Here is a 21,024-nt window from a genome sequence, read left to right on the forward strand (position 1 = left end):
GCTCATTAACAGAAGCAGTTAATAAGCCCCCTCAGCCCCAAGCAATGTGCGACAGTGGGGTCGCCCAGCACCCCCTCAGAGGGGGCTAAGGAAAAGCCCTCTCGGGGGAGCCCCGCTTCCCACCTTCCCTCCCGACTGCAGACTCGCTCCCGTCCCCACGGGTAGCCGGCGGAGACCTCGCCCTGCAGCCACCCTCCGCCCCGGGGAAGGCCCGCGGACCCCCACCCTCGGCCAGCGCCCACGGAGCCGCCACCCGCGGCGGCTCGGCCACCGCCCGGCCGCTCGCGGCAGAGGGAGCCCGGCCGCAGGCAGCTGCCCGGCGAAGGGCCGGGGACCGCGCAGCCCTGCGCGGAGAGCGGAGCGCGGCCCGGGGTCTCCTCACCTGCCGCCGCCGCCGCCGCTGCCGCCCCGCGCCCAAGATGGCGGCGCCGCCCCCCCTCGTCCCGCGCCCCCCCCGCGCACTGCAGAGCCGCCGCGCGCGCGCCCCGCCCGCGCCCCCCCACCGCGCATGCGCCGCCGCGGGGGGGGGGGGCCGCGCGACGAGGACGGAAAGGTCGTGTGTGCGCGCGGGGCATGCCGGGAGTTGTAGTCCGGTCGCGGGGGAAGGACAGCATGGTGGCTGAGCTCAGCCAGGGGATGGGCAGAGGGAGCGCACGGGCAGGAAGCTGCGCCCCCCCACGCACAGGCCTGAGGTCGCCATGCCCTTCCACGGAGCTGGTAGCTCCTGTTGGCCCCGCACACAGGCATCCCCCCTCCGCCCTCGCAGCGCTGCGCCCGCGGTGGAACCAGCCCCTGATTCTCCCTGCAGTGCTCCCGCTGGAAACGGGGAGCCCCGAGCGCCCGCGGGCAGGATCCGCTGCGCGGGGTGGGGGAAGTAGGAGGCCGGGCCCGGCGCCGGCTCAGACCGCAGCCGCCCTCGGCACCCCGGCAAGAGGCAGCTGGAACACCGGCACAGAGTGCCCTCATCCCGCCGGGATCTCGCTTTAGAGCAAAATGCAGGAGGGCCGAAGAGGCTGGGGGGGGGGGGGGGGGAAACAACGAACGACACAAGGCAGGAGTCCAATAAAACTATGTTTATAAATAAAAACAAGGAGATTGGTGTTGTTTTTATAAAACCCAGTGGGTAGGGCAGGGCGAGGGGTGAGCAGTGGCCAGGGAGGCTGCTGGGGACAGGCTGACTCCAGCGGGCAGAAGGGAAGGAGAGGCTTCAAGGAGTCAGGGAGATGAACGGATGGCGTGTAAGATCTGGCAGAGGGGCTGCAGGGGGAACGCAGACCCCCGAGGGAGCAAAATACATTTCATCTCCATCATATAAAAATCGCAAACACAAGAAAGACCAAAGGAGGCAAAGCTTGCCTGGTGAAAGCCACGGTGTGGCAGGAGGAGAGGGCGCCGAGGCGCCAGCACCAACAGCAGCAGGGTCGAGCATGTCCATACTGTACCGTGCTTGGGCCCTGGGCATGGGGAAGGGGCTGCCCCAGCCCGAGGCACATCTCTGAGTACCCAGAAGAGGAAAGAAGAAGGGCAGGGAATGCTGGAGCAAAGACTCAACTGTCCTGGTAGATCTGCGGGCACTGAGCCCAGAGGCCACAGTTCAGGCCACAGTCTCCCTTCCCAGAGAGCTTGTGTTGCCACCAGGCACCACTTACAGCCCAGAGGGAACAGGGCTGTCCCAGAGCCTTGTCCCTCCTGGCAGCCAGGCCAGCAGCACTCATGGCACTGGGCAGAGGGGGAGGCAGACTCAGGCCCTTCGTAGGGCAAATACAGGGGACCTCTACGTTTCCCCAAAGCATGAAAGCAAACCAGTTGTGCCCCTTCCTTGCCTTCTAAGTCCGTCCAGGCCCTTGAAGGTATCACATTGCTGAGCAGCAGCGCGACAGCAGGAGGGAGAAGGCCACAGCTGCCACCGCCAGCCCCAGGCATGGGACAGCCCCTACAAACGGGACAGGCAGCAGCACATTGCAGGCAGGACAAAGAGCAGGATGGAGGGAGCAGAGCTCTGCCCTTAAATGCCCCTAAAGTACCCAAGGGCAGGTGTAGGGCACTGAGTCACGTAAGAGACTGTGCACAGACACTCACCACCGCTCCGGGCTGGACACAGAGGTACAGCCCCAGCCCTGAGCCTTATGGCCTGGGCAAGGAGAAGGAGGGTCCTGCCATGGCGTAATGTCAGGCTTGGACCTGGCCCAATATGTGGGCAAGAGAAGGGAAGCAAGAGGGAAGTGGCAGCATCTCTCCACTCCCTGGAGGCACTGAAGCCCTGGAACATTCATGCATTAGCCAAAAGGCAACTACAACGGGATTTAAAATACATATATAAGGCTGGTCCCTGCTCCCCTCTCAGGGCTGTGGGAAGGGCAGGGCATCTTCCGCGAGGGGGAGGAAAGAAGCCATCTTCAGCGCCATGCGTGCCCAGCGCCCCTGGAGCTCCGTGTCCTGCTGTCGGGCCACGCCACGCTCCAGCTCTCCCCCCCACGGGCGGCAGGCTCAGAGAAAGTCAAACACCCCGTAATTCTTTGCTGCTTGATAGAAGAAACACAAAAGGGTGAAAAGAAAGAAGAGATATTTAGGGCGGAAGGACCGAGGCAGCAGCGACACACGGGCAAGCAGCACAGGGCGCTGGGACGGATGCGGATTAATGGGGTTAGAGAGGATGGCAGAAGGGAATTACCATTGGCAATACACAAGTCTGGTGGCGGGATGGGCTGGCAGCACCCAGCAGGTCTGCCAGGCCTGTCCACCCCACTCGAGGAGGGATTAGAATCAAGGTTTAGTTCCATTTATTATTTTTTTCCCTTTTTTTTCTTTTCATTATCAAGACAAAAAAAAAAAAAACAAAACAAAAAAGAAAAACAAAACAAAAAACCTCAACAAAACAAAATCAAAAAAAAAAGGGGCGAAGCCAGGGCTGGTCCTAGGAAACAAACGACAGGGACAGAGGGGGGGAAGGAGGGGCAGCAGACAGACAGGGGATGGGCGCTTCACATTACATCCACAAAGAACTCACTGGGGTTGCCCATGGCCATTCGGAAGGACTGTCTACTGGCTGTCAGTTCGGGGGGCACAGAGGCCAGGTCACGGCCCGGCGGTGCCCCGGGGGGCCCCATGGCTGAAGGCGGTGGAGGCATCAGTAACATGGGGGGGCTGAAGAGAGGGGGGAGGCCGGGCGGCCCGTAGGACTGCTGGCTGTGGTGGCTGCGGATGCTGTGAGCCAGGGAGTGCTGGCTGCGCTGGCTGTGCTGGCTGGCCGGCACCGAGCGCTCGCTGGCCGCGCGCTCACGCCTCATGCTGCTCCTCGTGGTGTGGTCTGACTCGCTCCCGCTGCCACCTGACTTCGACTCCCCGGTCTTCTCTCTCTCCTTCCTCCTCTCGCTGCCACTGCGATTGGAACCACTGCTCCGGCTCCCTGCAAAGCGCACGAGACAAGGTTAGGTGGCAGCTCAGACAAGTCAGGAAGAGCGGATGCTCCTCTGGCCAAGAGAGAACTACAGCACGCTCCAGCACAGCCATCTGCCAGCACAGTCTGTGCTCTCAGTCTCTTTTCAACTCCAAGTCCCACAACCCTTCTGAGATGGCTTTTACCCTGGCTCCCCTCACATAGGACCTCACTTAAGCAGCCTTTTCCTGCTGCTTCCCAGTACTGAACAGGGCACCTGCCCACCCTCAGGTATATTTTAGTCATTTTTACTCACCTTCACTGTGCTGGCTGCCTGCACTGCCCCCTCCGTAGCTGTAGCCTGGGTCAGGGAAGCCGGGATGGGGGTTGTACGGATGAGGCGGTGGATACTGATATGGGAAAGCCATAGGCCAGGGTGCGGCTCCTGGATGAGGGAGCGGAGCCAAAGTGTCCTGATCGGAGGCACCGCTGGAGCCATCATGATCGTGAAGAGACAGATTAGCCATGTCTGCAAGAAAGCAAAGAACAGGGGTTAATCCAAGCAGAAAGACAACCACGTGTGATGAAGCAGCTCCCCATCCAGTCTTTGCTGATGGACAAGGACAGGATGTGCAAAGAGACACAAGAAGTTGGCACACTCCTTGCTAGTCAGTGCCACCATTTGTGCTTCCTGGCTGGACAACAGCCAGGCTGCCTGAGTCCAAGCTGCCACTCTAATACAGGGACCAGCTTGGTGGGAAAGAACCACACCAGAGCTACAGGCTCTCACCCTGCCAATTCCTCTCCCCATCCCTCTTTTTTGAGTAGAACCCAGTTGCCTGAGCACCAACCCCTTGCCAGCACTGGAAGTTCAGAGCCTGGAGACAGTCAGTAAAGACTAAGACTCTGCTAGGGCTGCCCAGGAGCAAAGATCACACAGTAGGTGACACTGTCAATGCTGCTTCCAACTTCACTACCCCAGCAGCATGACAAAGGAGCTGGGATATTTTTTATTGCTCTCTTAACAAGGTCTGTAGAACAAGGGTCCCCGCCTGATGCCAATGGCTGTAGCTGTGTCCCCACAGTGTCATCAGGGCTCTGCAGGACCTCCAACCCTCCATCCTCTCCCTCCCACCCATGCCAAGGGTCATACTTCCACAGAGGTCCCCGAAGATGTAATAGCACTGCTCTGAGAAGGTGATCTTGTTCACGGTGTGTCGGATGTAGCCAGCCTTCAGCAGATTGCTGGCATATTTGCGGGATTCACGGCGGTCTGTAAAGCCCTCCACATGGTGATAGAGCCAATCCACCACATCTGAACCTGCCACCAAACATAGAGTTAGATACGGCAAAAGAGTGGAAGACAGTGGCTCTTGAGGCAGTGAGCCACACTAGAGCCAAGAAAAAGTGGGCCAAAGGTGAAAAGGGGCCACACAGCCAAGAGTCCAATATGTAACTCTGGCTTGGTCAACAGTTTATGGTGACAGAGATGCTCCCTTGGACATCTGCTTGGAAAACAGGCCACCCAGTCCCCAGTCCCTGCCTCTGCTGTAGGCAGCACAGTCTCTTACCAATGAAGGCGTTGGGGATGGTGATCTTCAGCCACATGCGGTCACGCACCTCAAGGCCTGACTCTGGTGAGGCCATGGCTTTGACAATGGTGGCCATGTCACTGTGGATGGACAGGTGAAAGTCATCGAGGCCTGTGGTGTGGATGAAGGAAGGGAGGCAGAGGTGAGAGAGGACAGAAAAGACAAAGGAGACACATGGAAGCATCACACACGGGAGTAATGGGCCAGGGAACAATACATCGCAGACAGCCTTGGGGCACATGCTGTGTAAGCCCCCTTCCCATGTTATCTGTCACGTCAGCCATTTCCTCTTGGGAAAAACCCAGGCAAGAGTCACAAACTTACAACAAACTCCTGGCTTTTTGCCTCACCTGAGCTTTCCAGACCCTTGCTTCAGGGCTCTCTATACCAGAATTATCCAAAACCTCCAGAAAGCAACCAAAAGTGCCCTGTGCTCAGCAACACCCTGCCCCACTGCAAGGCTCTTTGCTCCCAGCTGCCTCCTCCATCCTGCCCTATCTGCTGTTTGGGAGGGCAATTGCTCCAGGGACATGCTGAATCCCTCTGGCCCTGCATTCTCAAACGCTAACCCTGACTGGTCTGAGCCTTTCCTCTGCATCTGCCACAGCTCCTAATTGCACCCAGGCTCCTCTACTCTCCTCACATAGAAAGCTGAAAAACATGGCATTATTTTACCCAGGCAGAACTCCCACTGATCCAAGTGCCAGCCTGTCAAGAGCTGTCTCCTTCTCAGTCCCTTGGCAGGGCAGACTTTGCCCACCCCAGCTATCCCCAGGCAGATGTATTGCTCCCTTCACAGCACAGTGAAGGTGAAGAGGCTGTGCAGTGGGCAGAGCACGGAGGCACAAGGACTTACGTTCGGTCTCTGGGATGGAGCTGGTGATGGAGGAGCTGGTGGAAGTGATTGTGCTCATGGATGGACTCATACCGTACGCTGGGTAGGTGCCAGTCATCGCTGCCGTGTGAGACACCCAGGCTGCCGGGTCGATGGGCCGGATGGGCTCACCTACCAAAAAGAAAGAGTCAGTTAGTAGCTGGAAAAAATGATCACATCATCAAAACAACCTCTGGGGAGGGACAGGGACTCAGCACAGCCCATTCCATCCCCAGTATCTGCCGGGACTCACCCGGATCGGAGCATGGAGAGTCTGGCCCAGCCCAGATCCGCTGGGGAGCAACTGGGAGAGAAAGAAGAGAGGGAGGGTCAGCAGGAGAGGTGCAGAGGGAGAGATCCCCCTATGGCTCAAGGGGGGGTTTCTCTTTCCTCTGGCGCCCCGAGCAAGTGACCCCCCTGCCCCAGTGAAACGCGTCCCCAGCGTGATGTGGGAAGGAGGGCTGGGCTTATGGGCATTTTGGTCTGGGAATAGGACATAGCAGCCTCCTAAAAGGAGAGCTGCACCCCATCAAACCCCAATTCAGTGCCACGTGGAGTCAAACACACAGGGGAAGAACAAGACAACATCCAAGTAAGTGCTTAAGGCAGGGCTCTCACATGAGCTGGGCACCAGCGTTAAGGGTGGGTCAGCTATCCACTTACTCCTGGGTAACGAGAAGCAGCCCCGTGGGCTGGGGTCCCAGCACTTAGCCACCGTCAGGGTGATGGGCCTGCAACAAAAAGGTGAGAGTTAGAACCAGAGCCTGGTGACACAAACCCCTGCATGACGGATGGATCCTGTGGGCTGGCTCTCTCCTGGGAGACAGGGAGAAGCCGGCAGTAAAGTGTCCTTGTTCCAATCCAGCTATAGGTTTCCTTGGTGACATGAACAAAATGACATGACCCTGGCTGAGGGTTGCTGATGACCCAAATAGAACAGAGAATCAAAGAACAGTTTGTGTTGGAAAGGACCTTTAAATGTCATCTATTCCAACTGCCCTGCAATGAGCAGGGACCTGACATCCCCACAAAGAAAGGGGCACAGCCCCCAACTCCCTGCCATTCTGTTGGCCGCAATTCTTGCTTTGGGCATGAAAACCCAAGAATCAAAGCAACACCAAAAACCTAAGTTCTGAGCTTCTGCAGAGCCACTGGCAGAGGTGGCTGAAGACATGACTCACACACCCCAAGCACACACTGTACAGCAGTCCCTGGAGGTAAGGAACAACCCAAGAACTTACCCTGGCTTGTGCACAATCTCCCTCAGCACCCGCACAGCATCATCGTTGCTCATGTTCTCAAAGTTGATGTCATTTACCTGCAAACGACACAAAGAAGTGAGTCTCAGAGATGTGACCAGAGGCTGAGCTCCCCACTCAGCTCAGCAGTGACTCAGCTTCCCTCTTCCAAGCACAGCTTCCTGGATTTAGCCTGCCAAAATTTGCAGGGAGGCTTCTGGGTCTTTTCTTTCTGCTTTCCCAGGCCCAAAGATGGAGATATGTGGGTGTGAAGTACCTGCAAGAGCATGTCCCCCGGCTCAATCCTGCCATCAGCTGCCACAGCGCCACCCTTCATGATAGAGCCAATGTAAATGCCTCCATCGCCACGCTCATTGCTCTGTCCCACAATAGAAATGCCCAGAAAGTTGTATTTCTCTGCGGGGATGGAAAGAGAAAGCAGTAAGACACCACAAAGCAGCAGGTACAACTAGACCTAACCTCAGACAAACCACGTACTAACTAACTATGGTGGCTTGCACCCCTGTCCCAGAGAGATGTCCTGGGACACGGAGAAACTCTTGAGAGACCAGTGCTTAAAGACAAGCCACTTTTCTACAGAATTCATCTCTTCACTCCTCCCCCATGTGTTCTCTTTGCCCCCTCCCCAGTTCCCTCTCCACCACCCAATCCCACTCTGGAAGGACTGTAGGCTCCATGCACACTTCCCACTCACCCATATTCAGCGTGACTGTGATGATGTTCAGGGACATGGTGGAGTCTGTTATGCTGCTGAAGGACGATGACTGCAACGTAAGTGAAACATGAGATGTCCTCCTGTGCCTCAGCAACTTTCCCAGCCCCAGCTTCCCCCACTTGTCTTTCCTCTCTGCCACTCCCTGTGGCACCACAGCCCCCACCCACAACTCCACTCTTATGCTGGGAGTTTTGCAGAGCCAGAGAACATCAGCCATGGTCCTTGTGACCTCTCCACAGCCAGGACAAGGCCTGTGCTCCCAACTCTTGAGGCTACATTGGCCCAGAAAATGTTTACAGCACTTTATGAAGTCTCAGCACTTGGACACCAACTGTCACAAGCTGTGACCACAACAAACACAGCTGAATCCCTGAGAGGGATCCACCAGGCAGCCCACCTTGCCCTGCACTGCCCTCCCCAGGATCCCCGGTCCCTCCCTGCATACCCGCTCGATGCGTGGAGCCTTCTGTTTCCGCCGGCGCCGCTTGTGCCTCCTCATGAGACGGGAAGCACTGCTTTGCTCTGTTGAACTGCTAAACCTGCAAGCAAAAGCAAGAGTCAGCTCTCTTGCTGCCAGGGTGGTGACTCTGGCAGCAAGAGAGCCATGGAAATAGCACAAGGAATGGAGGACTGCAAGGCAGAGGGGAGAACATGCACACGGGGGACAGACAATAGTAGAGATGGCTGCTGGGTGAGACAGAGGCAGGTCTGAGCCCAGGACTACTGTGCCCTGCAATGGCATCTCTCTGCGCTGGGAGGAAGGGGGAAGTTAGCGTTTCTCCAGGACCTAAGCTCTCCTACCTGCTGGTGGAGTCATCTTCATCTGAATCGAAGAAGCTGGTGGTCTCCAGCTCACTGCTCATGAGTGTGGAGGAGCTCTCGTACCCACCCAGGTCTCGGCGCCGCTCTCCCTTCACGGTCCCATTCACCCTGGGTGCTATGAAAAGACAAGACTCAGTGTGCTTGACACAACCCCTTCCCCTATGCAGGGCTCATGGCAGCCTTCTCAGAACAAATCTTGCTATCAGACAATCCCATCTAGTGCCATACAGCTCCTAGTCTATCCTGGGATCAGATCCATCTTCTGTGGGATACTTTTATCGCTATCAGATGGGGAGGAGGCTGATGGGCCATTAGGAACAATGCTGCCAAACTTGTGGAAGACTTGCATTTGTTTCCTTGGTAAAGCAAGAAGCAGCATGGAGTGGCCAGGCTACAGCACACTCTGCTTTTCAACTACAAAGGACTGAGGCACTACTGTCTCTGCTTGAGGCTTCTACAGGAGACATCTCCTTTGACCCCAAAGTTCTGATGCAACATAGGTGTTAGCTCCTGCCTCCAATGTGAGGCTACAGCTCTTCTAAGGGCCATACAACAGCCCTTCTAAGATGGTAAGGTTCTGCAAAGCAGAGAAAGCTGCCCCAAGTCTGGAGCTGGTGCCCGCACCATGCCCCAGCCATGCCCTGCAGAGCTCTTGCCACGTTACCAACACTCACCATGCTCAGGCCCATCTGTCCGACGAGGTCGTTCCCTTTGCGAGGACACCACTGAGTCTGTTTCTGTCTCATTGTCCAAGTTTTCCCGACTCCCCCCGGTGTTAGGGCTGTAATGAGTTAAAAGGAACAAATATGCTCAACAGGGAACAACTTGAGCAGGCTCTCTCGACACCTCTGTGCTGGCCAGCACAAGCTTCCAGCCATCACCTGTCTCCTTCCTGAGGGATAGGAACAACCACAGCACATCTGTGAGTGCAGGGCAAAGGACTGGGTATACTGTGCCAGCTCTTTGCCAGCTTCCCTGCACTATTTTTGGCATGTCCTTGCTTGTTGAATAATGCAGCTCCACTTTGAATCTGCTCCCAGCCTCATCCTCCTCCCCCCTTGCTGGCTGTAATCCCTGACAATTTGGGTAGGAGTATCCCAGCCCCTGCTCAGGATTACAGCAAACCCACTATATGTCCCTTGGAAACTAGGGCAGATGTCCAGGTAACTTACTGGAAAGAGGGGGGCCTGGAGTCTCCAATTCCTCCTGTGCGCTCCATGGAAGGTGGCAGCTCTGTCTGGTTATCGGCACAGACCGAGCCAGCATCTGAGTGGGAACCCTCTGCAGACACCAGCTGGAGGGATGAGACAGAGAAGGAAACGGCTGCAGCTCTGGGAAAACATGTACAACAGTGGCCAAAGGAGCTGGCCAAAAGCCTGCCTGGCCCAGGATCTCATCTCTGATGGCAGACAACAGCAGATGCCCAGGAGCGGGTATGGAACAGGCCAAGCATGTAGCAACATTCCCTCTCGATGCCTTCCCAGACACCGGCTATTTGTGGCTCAGGAATTCCTGACCCAGCAAAGAAGCCCAGGTGGCTGACAGCCCTGCTTGGACACTCTGACATCACCTGCATGCCCACACCACACACTCAGGTAACCTTTAGAGCACATCCTGTAGCAGGGAGTGGATTCCCCCAGTTCTTCTCACATTGGAAGAGGCAGCTACCAGTCATTCCTTTCCTCAGTTTTAGCAGCCTCTACACCCCTGCCTTCAAGCTGTGGGACCAGCAGGACCTTCACCTCCCCAGTCCTCAGATGCTGCAGATAACAGAGCTCAGGGTTGAGGCTGGCTTTGAAATAGATTCCTGAAACCGGATCTTTTTCTGACTTCCATACAAACTTTGCCCAGCTTATTGGCTTGGGCACAATCTTCACCCAACCTCTGGGGGGCTCAACAGTTTCCCCAGTGCAGAAATTCAAGAAAGGGTCAAACCCCAGGAACTCTATACCAGCCATGCTTGTGGGGCAGTCCAGGCACACCCACATGACTCTGTCTCTGTAATAAACCACCAATTTCAGGGCTCAGGGAATGAAGTGGAGCTTCCACAGGCTTGCCAGTGGAATGAAACTGAGGATAGCCCAAACGAGCAATTTCCCAATATTACTCCCTATCCAGGTTTGCACTCCCCCCTTCTTTCAAGTTGTAATGAACAGGACTAATCATAATAGGGCTGGCCAACAGGACAATAAAAAGCCTCTTCCTTGAAAGACGCATTCAGGAACCCCCAGAGCAGAGGTGACAGGGCCCAGAAAAAATCTAAGGTGAAGGATGCCCCACTGTGGGTCAGGACAGAAGGATCATGAAACATGGGCTGGAAAGGAGCTGACAGCTGCTGCCCAAACCATAATGCCCAGTGTCAATGCAGAGGCAGCACTGCTGCTTGCTGGAGAGGGAACCACATCTGCATGGAGCCAAGAGCAGATGTCAACTTGGGTGCAGGAGGCACAGCCCATTTACACAGGTCTTCAGTGCTTCCCAGCATCATTGATGAAAGAGCTGTGCCCTGCCCACCTTCAAGAACTGGGGAAACCCTGATAAGAGGTTGATAAGATAATTCATAAATAATCATTAGGGCAGGGGGAGAGAGGTCTACTGCCAGAGAGGCACTGGGAATCGAGACAGGGATGTAGCTGGGACAAGGAAGACAAAGCAGCCCTGAAAAAGCCACAGCCAGGGCAGCAGACAGAGCAGAGTGCAGCCCGGGGTGTGAAAAGCTGCAGAGCCCGTCACACAAGCCCCAGGACAAGCCCAACAGTTCCTGATCTCGCAATTGTCTAACCAGCTCTTGTCTCACACTGGCTCAGCACCCTCCCTCCAGCAAGCCCCAGGCACATGTCTGGCTTTGCTCCTGGCACCTTCCCAGTGACGTGTCTTCCCAGGACACGTCCCACTCCCTAAGGGCCACATCCCTGCTCTGGCAGCCACTGCCCGGGAGCATATGGGAGAAGATATATTGGCAGTGGCCAGCATTGCCTAGGGAAAAGTCATATAACACTTTATGCTTGAAAATCTCAATGCAAGATCAGGCAAATAGATCTGGACAGAGGGAACTAGTCACAGGCATCTGTCAAACAGCAGTAAGGAGAGTAGAGGGGGTGTTCCCAAGTTGGGGGAGGACTGATACTGTCTTCCTCTAACGCTCCCAAGGCTGGGATTTCCTCCAGGGAAGGTTTTGATCACCACCCTGCACTTTTCCTCCCTCTTATACTGTCAGGAAATACTCACTTGGATTCAAGCCCCCGTCTTTCCTGGTCACTAAAATTAGTACTGCGTTCCTAAAATAGCCTCATCTCAGCCTGTCTGTCAGAAGCAGCAAAGCAAGTGCTGCCCCCCAGGCCCCAAACCACCCATGGACAAGGAGACTCTCAGTAGAAATAGAAAAAGGGATCATCAGCTGTGCATAAAGGTCTCTGGGACTGCCATCACCCCTTTATGCACAAGAGCCAGTCTGGGCACAAGTTCCCTGCAAGAATCCAGCCCAGCAGAGCAGCAGCATGGTGGTCACACCAGACAGACCCACACCAGATCCATGTCAGTCACACTGAGCAACCACAGAGACCCTACAAGGAAAGCCAGCAGCTGCATGGATGCATGGAGGACAAGGAAAAGCACACCAGGTAAAAAAAGAGCAATGGAAAGGGTTCAGAGACTGTGGGACTCCCCATAGGGCAGGTAAAAGCAAAAGGCAGCTGGAAAGGGTGGGGTGGGGAGGCATCTCGGTGCAGATGCAGCAGCAGCAGGATGAATGCAGAGGGATGGATGGCGGCCAAGAGCCGGACACAGGCTGTTTTCCGAAGGGCCTGGATAACCGCTAGAGGGAGGACAGCCGGCATCGGGCCCCGGCTCTTTGTGTGGGAGCCCAGCACACCCTTTCCTCCTGGTGCAAGGCACAGGCAGGAGCCCACCCTGCACTCCCCTGCCTGGAATCCAGCAGCAGCCAGGCCGACAGTGGACACCTGCCTGCCCCTGTCACCCCCTCCTCACAGCCCCCCAGCTGAGGCCTCGCTGTTTGGGGCAGGGATAGAAGAAGAATTAGGTTTGACCTAGCCTGATTTGCTGAGGGGCTATTTGGAGGCCTCTGGAAGAAGGTACTTGGGTCTTGGCTCTGCTCTTGGTGCAGATCTACACATCCCCACCAGCACAAATTGCAGCTCAGCAGAGGAAAAACGGGATGATGGGCTGTGGAGACTGAATGTCCTCTCCCCCCACTAACAGAGGGTCCCCTAGGGGCTGAGGGACGCATGCAGGCAGGGGACAGAGCATGTGCATGGCATGGCACAGAGGGAAAAGCTTGTCCTGCAGCTGCCCAGGCAGTACCTTTAGTCTTCAGGGCAGTCAAATCCAGTCCGCTTCACCAGCACTAAAGTCACTTAAGCCCTTTGCACCAGTCACTGGAGCGGGACTTTCCTTGGAAAGCCGACCCTGCCATAGGGGCACACGGGTTATGCTGTGGACAGGCCATGACCACAACCTCTGCTAGGCATCAGTTATCGTGAGCTCTCCAACAGAGGCATCCCACATCTTCCCTGGCACAGGGGACCCAGCACCACAGAGCCCCCTCTGCAGCTGAAGGCCTGGAGTGTGGGAATCCAGCTCATCAGCTGTGTTAGCAGTCAGCACACCAACAGTATGGAGCAGTCTCTGTGCCTTACTCGGCACTACACATCCAAATGGTGGTTTTCAGAGGGCAGACATGGGCAGAGAGATACCATAGCAAGGGGCTTGCTTACCCACGACACCACACGGCCGTTGAAGCAGGGAAGCTTGGCATTGTCATCCGAGATCTCTTCTTTCACCACCCTGCAGAGGGGAGAGGAGGCAGTCAGAGCTGGTCTAGGATTTCAGAGGAAAATGAGACTTACCCAGGTGGGTATCTGCACCCAACAACAGGCAGCCCAGGCTTGGGAATGGAGCAGAAGAGGATCAGCAACTCCTGCCCACTTCTAGGTCACAGGTTCCTATGCTCACAGCCATGACTGGCAGGCTGGAAAGAACCCTAGGGCAGAACAGGCTCTCTGTGTGCATCCAGCTGTTTCATCCCTCAATTCACAATTTAATCAGTAAAACCAAAATTCAGGTGCATACCATGGAATCGTTTAGGTTGGAAAAGACCTTGAAGATCATCCAGTCCAATCATTACCCCAGCACTACGAAGCTCACCACTAATCCATGTCCCCAAGTGCCACACCTACACATCTTTTAAATAACTTCAGGGACGGCGACTCCACCACTTCCCTGGGCAACTTGTTCGAATGCCTGACAATGCTTTCGGTGAAGAAACGTTTCCTAATATCAATCTAAATCTCCCCTGGCACAACGTCAAGCCATTTCCTCTTGTCCTGTCGCTTGTTACCTGGGAAAAGAGGCTGATCCCCACCTGGCTACTATCTCCTTTCAGGTAGTTGTAGAGAGCAATAAGGTCCCACCGAGCCTCCTTTTCTCCAGGCTGAGCCCCCTCAGTTGTTCCTCATTAGACTTGTGCTCCAGACCTGTCACCAGCTTCGTTGCCCTTTTCTGGACTCACTCCAGCCACTCATCTGTAGTGTATTGTAGTGAGGGGCCCAAAACTGAGCACAGGGTTAGAGGTGTGACCTCATCAGTGTGGAGTATAAGGGGACAATCACTTTCCCTGGTCCTGCTGGCAGGACACACTATTGCTGACACAAGCCAGGATGCCATTGGCCTTCTTGGCCACCTGGGCACATGCTGGCTCATGTTCAGCCACTATCAACCAGCACCTCCAAGTCCCTTTCCATGAGGCAGCTTTCCAGTCACTCTTCCTCCAGCCTGTAGAGCAGTGTGAGGTTGTTGTGACCCAAGTGTAGGAGCAGGAACTTGGCTTTGTTGAACCTCATACAACTGGCCGCTGATCCAGCCTGTCCAGATCTCTCTGCAGAGCCTTCCTACCGTCCACCACATCAACATTCCCACCCAATTTAGTCATCTGAGAACTGAGGGTGCCCTCGATCCCCTTGTCAAGATAACTGATAAAGATATTAAACAGAACTGGCTCCAGTACTGAGCCTTGGTGAACACACTTGTGACCAGCTGACAGCTGGATGTAGCTCCATTCCCCAGCACTCTCCGGGCCCAGCCATCCAGAGTTTTTTACCCAGGGAACAGTGCACCTGTTCAAGGCCAGAGCAGCTGGCTTCTCCCAGAGAATGCTATGGGAAACAGTGTCAAAGGCTTCACTAAAGTGCAGGTAGAAAACATCCACAATCTTTCCTTCATCCACTAACCATGACACCTTGTCATAGAAAATCAGGTTGGTCAAGCAGGACCTGCCTTTCCTAAACCCATACTGGCTGAGTCTGATTGTCTGGCTGTCCTGTACTTGCCATGTGATGGCACTCAAGCTGATCTGCTCCATGACCTTCCCTGGCAGTGAGGTCAGGCTGACAGGCCTGTAGTTCCCTGGACTCTCCTTCTGGCCATTCTTGTAAATGGGTGTCACATTTGCTCACTTCCAGTCAACTGGATCTCCCTGGTTGACCAGAACTGCAGGTAAAGGACTGAAAGTGACTTGGTGAGTACTTCCACCAGCTCCCTCAGTACCACTGGGTGGATCCCATCTGACTCCACAGACTTGCATGTGTCTAAGTGGTGTAGCAGGTTCCCAACCATTTCCTCTTGGATTATGGGGGGCTTAATTCTGCTCCTTATCCCTGTCTCCCAGCTCAGGGGCTTGAGTACCCTGAGAACATTTGGTCTCGCTGTTAAAGGCTGAGGAAAAGAAGGTATTAAGTACCTCCGCCGTTTCCTCATCCTTTGTCACTGTTTTCCCCCCGCATTCAATTAAGGATGGAGATTATCCTTAGCCCTTCTTTTGGTGTTGATATCATTTGTAAAGACATATGTATTGCCTTTTACAGCAGTAGCCAGATTAAGTTCTAGCTGGGCTTTGACCCTTCTAGATTTCTCCCTGCATAACCTCACAATATCCTTGTATCCCTCCTGAGTTGCCTCTCCCTTTTTCCAAAGGTGATATATTCTTTTTTTCCCCTGAGTTCGAGCCAGAGCTCCCTGTTCAGCAACACCACTCTTCTTCCCCACTAGCTTGTCTTTCAGCACAGGAGGAGGTCCTGCTCCTGCACCTTTAAAATTTTCTTCTTGAAGAATGTCCAGCCTTCCCTGGGCTCCTTTGCCCTTTAGGACTGCCTCTCAGGGGACTCTGTCAGCCAGCTCCCTAACCAGGCCAAAGTCTGCCCTCTGCAAGTCCAAGGCGGCAGTTCTGCTGACCCCGCCTCCTTATTTCTGTGAGAATCAAAAACTCTTATCATTTTGTGATCACTGTGCACAAGACAGCCTCCAGTCACCCCATCACCCACCAGTTCTTCTCTGTTCACAAACGACAGGTCTGGTGTGTGCCTTCCCTAGCTGGTTCCCTCACTCGCTGTGTCAGGAAGTTCTTCTGCACACTCCAGCAACCTCCTAGATTTTTCTGCTGTACTGTATTTCCAGCAGACACATTTCCACCAGTTCACTTATTTCTAAAGAAATACATAATTTAAACCTCTTTATAATGATCTGAAAGAATCACAACCTATGCCAGAGATTTCTAATAGATGAAAGTGAAATACATTAAACATGCTGGCTCCCAAATGTTACTGTTGCTTTTTAATTACATACATAATATTTCAACATCACTTTGAGCTTTATAGTTGTGCCACAATGTCATGTTCTTGCATTACACAAACAGCTACATTATCAGACTTCATAGCTGAGGGAGCACTGATAACTTTTTCTCCCAACAGTAAAAAAAAAAAAAAAAAATTAGTTTCCTTTGGAGAGTAAATTTCTTCCTTTTATTTTGAATATCACAGGACACCTAAATACTTTTTCCACAGTGAATCTGTAATCAAAACAACATGTAAATTCACCAGAATTAATTAATACCATCTTTGATAAATTGAATCCAGTGGTAAAATAGACTTTATCAAGCTCATTTTCTTTTCTTCTCAATGACATTTTAAGCACTCTTATTTAATACAAAGACACATTACAAGTCATTTGTGATATTAAGTTCCGTTTCCAGGCTACATCTAAGGCAGCTTGACACGTATTGTGCTTAAAAAAAATGTAGTAACTAAATAGTAAATAAATTTTTTAGGGGGGCGGGGAAGAATCTAACAGAAAAAGAACAAAGTAACAAATGTTACTTTTTAATATATAATTTCCCTTGGTTTCAATAGCAAAGTAACAAATGTTACTTTGTTATTGAAACCAAGGGAAATTATATATTAAAAAGAAGTAGACTATAAGTAATTAGCAATACTCATAGGTGGCATCCCATCAACAGCTCTGAAGGGTACCCAAGTCAGTCCCCAACTCACGGAGAATCGAAGAGGATGCCAGCATGGGACGCGGAGCTGTGGCCCATTGCCCCAGACTGCCATCAAGGGGCTCCGAGAAACAGGTACTCTGGGCTCCTGGCTGCTCTCCCTGGTGTGCCAACAGCTGCCCGAGCCGCCACTGAACACAAAGTTTGCCAACAATCACAAGGCATCAGCAAAAGGCAAATGAACAGTGCTGCAAGCCCCAAACCCGGGGAGCAGGCTCGCTCCACCCTGCCAGCCCCACTGGTTGCGCCAGTGTCACGCACGCTCGGCAAAGGGCTGTCCCACGGGGTGAGAGGCAGCACATCGCCAGGCCTTTGCTGGCAGCTGGCACTCACGATCCCTGCCCAAACTGGAGAGACAGAAAAGGGACCGGACAAAGGCCACCCGTCCCCAGAAGGCACAGATGAGGAGGTCATGGTTTGAGCAATCTAATCCACTCCCAGGATGCGCGTTAATTCTTCTGGCACAGATGGAGGAGCAGGAAAAGCAGGAAAGGAGCAGTGAGGATGGATTAAAATCCTGCTGGCTTAATGCTTCTTCAGCATGTTCTGTGCCAGCCTCTGCCCAAAACCCCTGCAGCCCAGGATGAGTGTCAAACACAGGCAGTGTCCCCCCAGGACCCATCCCCTTTGGTGCCCACATAAGCCCCTTCCAAGGCAGGCAAGTTGTTGTCTCCTCATTTCCAAGTGCACACACACACACGCACCCTGCCCTGGCTGCACTAGCATCCATTCATACTGTCGCCAGCAGCCTGGACTGTGTCCAATTCCTAGAGAGAACTTCAGGCAGAGCCAATTTTCAGTGCTGCATGATGACTGCTCGGGGACACAGAGCCCTGCCTGTGGGTGAAGGGACAGGGTGATATATTCACTGGGTCAAGGTGACCAACTGCTCAGCACAAATGAACTATTCCACTTGCAGCGGGGACAGAGGAAACCAACCCCAAGACCCACCCACTCACCCTCAGCTGCAATGCTTGATAGAGAACAAGCTCCCTCTGTCCTGAGAGCTGGTCCCTCCTCACTCTTATTACCCCGTGGCTGCCCCAGACATCCCAGGGGTCAGCTCCACCCTGGAGCGTTTTCTCCCTCCTTCCCCAGCCACTACATTATTTATCACTATTTATCACCCAGATGCCAGAGCATGATGGATTATATATTTAGACTCTACAGAGCAAAAACTGATAGTGCTGGAGTCAGGCACATGCCGAGCAGGAATATCTCTGCAGCACTGCTCACGTCTGTCACCCCTTGCACCATCCCAGCTATTCATGTCCTGCATTCCTCTCCAGCCTCAGCCGGAGCTGCAGCCTTCCTCCTCCCACCTCTCACCACCCTTCCAGTCACACTTCTCACACGGACACATGGACTCGACCGCAGGTTCACACGTCAGAAGCCACTGAGCGAGCAGCCTCTGGGGGAGCTGTGAGCAGTGCCACGTTTTTGCTCCGCGCTTGCACAGGGAGGCAGCCAGGAGATGAAACTGTCCTGTGGATGTGCTGGCAGGGAAAACCATTCTGTGAATGTGCTGAGAAGAGCCCTCAGCTGATGGGGTCTGAGCCCAGGAATCCTGAAAGAGCAGACCCAGAAGGAATTCACGCTCCCTCTGTTCTCTACAAGTCTTTCCTTTTGGTTGAAGCCATCAGAGCCCAGGGAAAACATCTGCCCAAGGCTGATTTTAGAGGGACTGCTTTGAGTTTACCATCCGGTTTTGAAGGTCCCCATGTTTAAAGTCCTGCTGGGGGCTGGGCACAACATGGCTGAGAATGGTGACCAGCAAAAACCCCTTCTAGGTGGAGGCAACCTAAGTCTTGCCCAGATGAACGCAGGTCCAGGCCCCTCGGTGCTGCTACTCTGCCCAGATAATCCCCCTGTGACCCTGGTCCCATCTCTGAGGCCAGCAGACATGCCAAGGCCAAGCTGCAGGCTCAGCGCCTGGCCTGCAGGCCCAGCACTCCCCAGCACTCATCTGCCTTGAGTTTTCCAACAAAGAGACCTGCGGGAGGGACGAAGGAGGGAGGGTTACAGGGGAGGCAGGCCGAGTGGGCGGATGGTTCCGCTGCCATCCCCAGTGACACGGGGCCAAGCCGGGGGGAGGAGAAGAAGGAGGAGGAGGGGACAAGGCTCTGGCTGCACGGGAGACCAGCTTGGGTGTGCGGAGGGGGCTGCCAGGGCTGACACAAGCAGCACATCTGCTCCCATGCAGCTGGGGGAGGGGAAGGGATAGACCAGGCAACAGGGAGGGAAGTGAAGGAAACCCAGCTCCAACCCTGGCTCCATCCCTACCCTCCCACCAGCTTCTCTGTAGGAGCCGGCAGACCCTCTTCCCACGGCCTGGGAAGATGCCATGCTCCCAGCTTCCCTCCCGCTGCTGCCGGCAGGAGCAGCTGGCAGCGTGGAACACGGATGCAGAGGCGGGTGAGGGACAGGCGGGCAGACGCTGCCTTCTCCGGGGAGTTCCAGCCAGGCTCAGGAAATTAGAGGGTATTTTATATCACAGAGTCATGTCCTAGGAATGAAGGGAAGGTGGGGAACGAGAGCGTGCACAGGAGAGAAAGGAGGCCATAAACCCCAAGCCGCGGAGACGGCTGCGCTGTGTCAGACCCCGGCTGCGCAGACATTACCAGCGCAGCTGCTGTGCTCCCAGCCTCACCGTTTCCCCTCGGTGGCCTCCAGCCCGGCTGAGGATGTGGATACAAGGGAGTTTCTAGCTTCAGCCAGCTCTCGTCTCTCCTGAGCGGGACCCACCAGCCACAGTAAGGTCTCTGCAAAGAACTCGGATGGAGTAACAGGAGCCCAGCAAAAGAAGAAATCTAAGAGGCTCCTGCAGGATTTGAACCCCAGATTTGAATGCAGGCTGGATCTCAGCAGTGATTGCTGCTTGTCTTTGGCAGTCCTGTCCCCCAGATTGCCTATCCAAGGGCTTGCAGCAAGGAGGATACTCGGAGAGAAGCAATCACAGACGTGGTACCAAATAAAAACACTGTATCTGGCAACCGGGGGGGGGGGGGGGGGTAGTGGTGGTGTCAATACAAAGAAGGGAGGTGAGGGAAGGGGACCCCTCAAGCTTATGTTGGACAGCTTGATGGCCAAGAAGAAAAGCAGTCTGTTCCTAGGGAACATGCAAAGATCGAGAACACAACTGAGCAGTGACAATGTAACACAAAAAAGATCCAAAGCTAGTAGAGCAGATGAAAGAGTAAGATGATCTCCTTTGTTCAGTTCAATTATTAAGAGGAAAGACCTTTACAAAACAGCACCATTTTTTTCCAACAATGCAAAGTCCAGAAATTCAATTATAAACTTATTCTTCTACAACAACCTCCCAAAAGTGCACAGATTAGGTTGGTCACTCCTCTGATCTTAACAGCCCCCATCTCCTACAACCTGCAAAAGAAGAAAAAAAACCCCAACCAAACAAAAAACACTCAGGAGACATTTCTACCCAATAGCACAAGCTTCAGGGATTTACCCATCAGAAATGTGATCTCATTTTCAAGACCTGTAGCACACACCCCTTAGGGTAGGGATGTTTTGCTTCCAAATGATTGTATAGATTAATAATGCTGCATAGCAAAAGGAAGCACCTTTTTGTGTTACCACCCAAATGTGAGCATCTCCTGTCTCTACAGCAAAATTCTCACCTCTCCCGCAAGATCAAATGCTGGGGCCACAGGGATGAGCTCTGCAGCCATTTCACCAGAAGAGAAAACTGGACAGGGCAATTCTCTGAGAGAGTTGGGATTTCAGATGGGAAATACTCGCCTGTTAGACTAAGCCCAGACATGATATGTGTGCTTCCCATGGGGATACAATTCCCCCAGGGGCTACAGGTCCAATCAAAGCATACAACACGTGTATTGGTGAGACCTTGGGCTTTGCAGGCAAACAGCATGCACCAAACAGGATTAGAGTATTTGAGCTGTCTGTCTCCATAAGCCAGGGCATTCTTGAGTTCCTCCTCACTATATTTATACCTTCTGTGTGAGGAGGAGGAGGAGTACAAATTGCACAGCGCATTGGGGTGAAAAGGGCTCTCTGA

At 54.0% G+C, this 21,024-nt stretch overlaps 2 protein-coding genes across 5 annotated transcripts in view; both read right to left on the minus strand.

Annotated features, from left to right (window-relative positions):
- The window catches only part of AP2M1 (adaptor related protein complex 2 subunit mu 1), a 28,444-nt gene extending 27,988 nt beyond the window's left edge, over positions 1 to 456 (minus strand). Inside the window, exon 1 of one of the 2 annotated variants that reach the window (XM_051782213.1) lies at positions 383 to 456. The gene's annotated coding sequence lies outside the window, so the exon portion shown is untranslated. The remainder of the gene's footprint in view (positions 1 to 382) is intronic. The other variant, XM_051782216.1, reaches the window with a different exon arrangement.
- A 2,307-nt stretch (positions 457 to 2,763) lies between these two features.
- DVL3 (dishevelled segment polarity protein 3) overlaps positions 2,764 to 21,024 on the minus strand; it is a 32,484-nt gene continuing 14,223 nt past the window's right edge. Inside the window, exons 2-16 of one of the 3 annotated variants that reach the window (XM_051782193.1) lie at positions 13,372 to 13,441; positions 9,811 to 9,932; positions 9,313 to 9,419; positions 8,618 to 8,753; positions 8,262 to 8,355; positions 7,796 to 7,865; positions 7,358 to 7,497; positions 7,084 to 7,160; positions 6,506 to 6,573; positions 6,096 to 6,146; positions 5,825 to 5,974; positions 4,948 to 5,079; positions 4,530 to 4,697; positions 3,693 to 3,905; positions 2,764 to 3,406 (exon numbers count right to left, since the gene is read on the minus strand). In XM_051782193.1, coding sequence (XP_051638153.1) covers positions 2,982 to 3,406; positions 3,693 to 3,905; positions 4,530 to 4,697; positions 4,948 to 5,079; positions 5,825 to 5,974; positions 6,096 to 6,146; positions 6,506 to 6,573; positions 7,084 to 7,160; positions 7,358 to 7,497; positions 7,796 to 7,865; positions 8,262 to 8,355; positions 8,618 to 8,753; positions 9,313 to 9,419; positions 9,811 to 9,932; positions 13,372 to 13,441 — 2,023 coding nt within the window. In that variant the 3' untranslated portion in view covers positions 2,764 to 2,981. Of the gene's footprint in view, positions 3,407 to 3,692; positions 3,906 to 4,529; positions 4,698 to 4,947; positions 5,080 to 5,824; positions 5,975 to 6,095; positions 6,147 to 6,505; positions 6,574 to 7,083; positions 7,161 to 7,357; positions 7,498 to 7,795; positions 7,866 to 8,261; positions 8,356 to 8,617; positions 8,754 to 9,312; positions 9,420 to 9,810; positions 9,933 to 12,958; positions 13,048 to 13,371; positions 13,442 to 21,024 lie in introns of those variants that run through there. The other 2 variants (XM_051782195.1, XM_051782194.1) reach the window with 2 other exon arrangements.

The sequence above is a fragment of the Manacus candei genome, unplaced genomic scaffold (assembly GCF_025592945.1).
Source record: "Manacus candei isolate 608988 ecotype Guabito, Panama unplaced genomic scaffold, ASM2559294v1 h1tg000015l, whole genome shotgun sequence".
Lineage (NCBI taxonomy): Eukaryota > Metazoa > Chordata > Aves > Passeriformes > Pipridae > Manacus > Manacus candei.